This window comes from Anarrhichthys ocellatus, unplaced genomic scaffold (genome assembly GCF_004355925.1).
Source record: "Anarrhichthys ocellatus isolate YVR2014 unplaced genomic scaffold, GSC_Weel_1.0 scaffold221, whole genome shotgun sequence".
Taxonomy (NCBI): Eukaryota; Metazoa; Chordata; class Actinopteri; order Perciformes; family Anarhichadidae; genus Anarrhichthys; species Anarrhichthys ocellatus.
In genome coordinates this window covers 132,475-133,437 of record NW_022280251.1, presented here as the reverse complement: position 1 = coordinate 133,437, position 963 = coordinate 132,475, and the positions used below count along the sequence as shown (strand labels likewise).

The following is a 963-nucleotide window of genomic DNA, read 5'->3' as shown; positions in this document are numbered from 1 at the left end:
CACACACACACACACACACACACACACACACACACACACACACACACCCACACACAGGTTATTGTGTATTCAGGTGTGACACACTCAGTGACTGTACAGGTATGTGTTTGTTTGTGTACCTGGCTGACTTTCCTCTGCTGGTCTCTGCAGGCGTCGTCACACTGAACGACACACTGAACCGACGGAGAGCACGGGAACTCCTGTGAGCACACACACACACACACACACACACACACACACACACACATAATTTAATAATAAATACACGTGGAGATGTGTTCAATGTGTGTGTGTGTGTGTACCTTCTTGATCCTCTTGCAGGGACATCTGAGCTTCACTTTCTGCTGACATTTCTCTTCACACACACCTGGATGACACGCCTGCTTACAGCGATGACCACAGCTCAGCTACGAACACACAAACAGAGAATAAACATCAGACTCTGGTTCTCATTGAGGCAGAAAAGATCAGATGGGAACAAAGAAGGAAATCACTGAGAGAAGAGTCTGTGGTTCTCCAAAGGAAACAAGGACCAACCCGCTACAGAGAAAACAAACCAGCTCTGTTTGGTTCTCTTTCATCAGGGAATGCTTCCCGCATGACTAAAACTCAGGATTGTTATATGTTCAAATCAAACGCAGCACTCCGATGAAACGCGGCACGCTCCGATACGACGCGGCACGCTCCGATACGACGCGGCACGCTCCGATACGACGCGGCATGCAAACATCTCGATTCTTCAACATCTTTGATAAAAATATAAATATTCTTAAGATCTTTGTTCTTTTACTGGTAAAAATCCATTTTAACAGCTGAAGCCGTCAGAAGAAATCAAAACTTCCCACTGTTTGTTATTCCAACTGTGTGGAGTGCGTGTTCAGGCTTTTAGAGGCTTAAGTTACTGCAGACTATGAAAACACACACACACACACACACACACACACACACACACACACACACACA

At 45.8% G+C, this 963-nt stretch overlaps 1 protein-coding gene across 1 annotated transcript in view; it reads right to left on the bottom strand.

Moving 5' to 3' along the window:
- Positions 1 to 963, bottom strand: part of LOC116400943 (NF-X1-type zinc finger protein NFXL1-like) — a 3,845-nt gene that overhangs the window by 682 nt on the left and 2,200 nt on the right. The window contains exons 6-7 of the mRNA XM_031879058.1: positions 303 to 407; positions 120 to 200 (exon numbers count right to left, since the gene is read on the bottom strand). Of these exons, the coding sequence (XP_031734918.1) occupies positions 120 to 200; positions 303 to 407 (186 nt within the window). The remainder of the gene's footprint in view (positions 1 to 119; positions 201 to 302; positions 408 to 963) is intronic.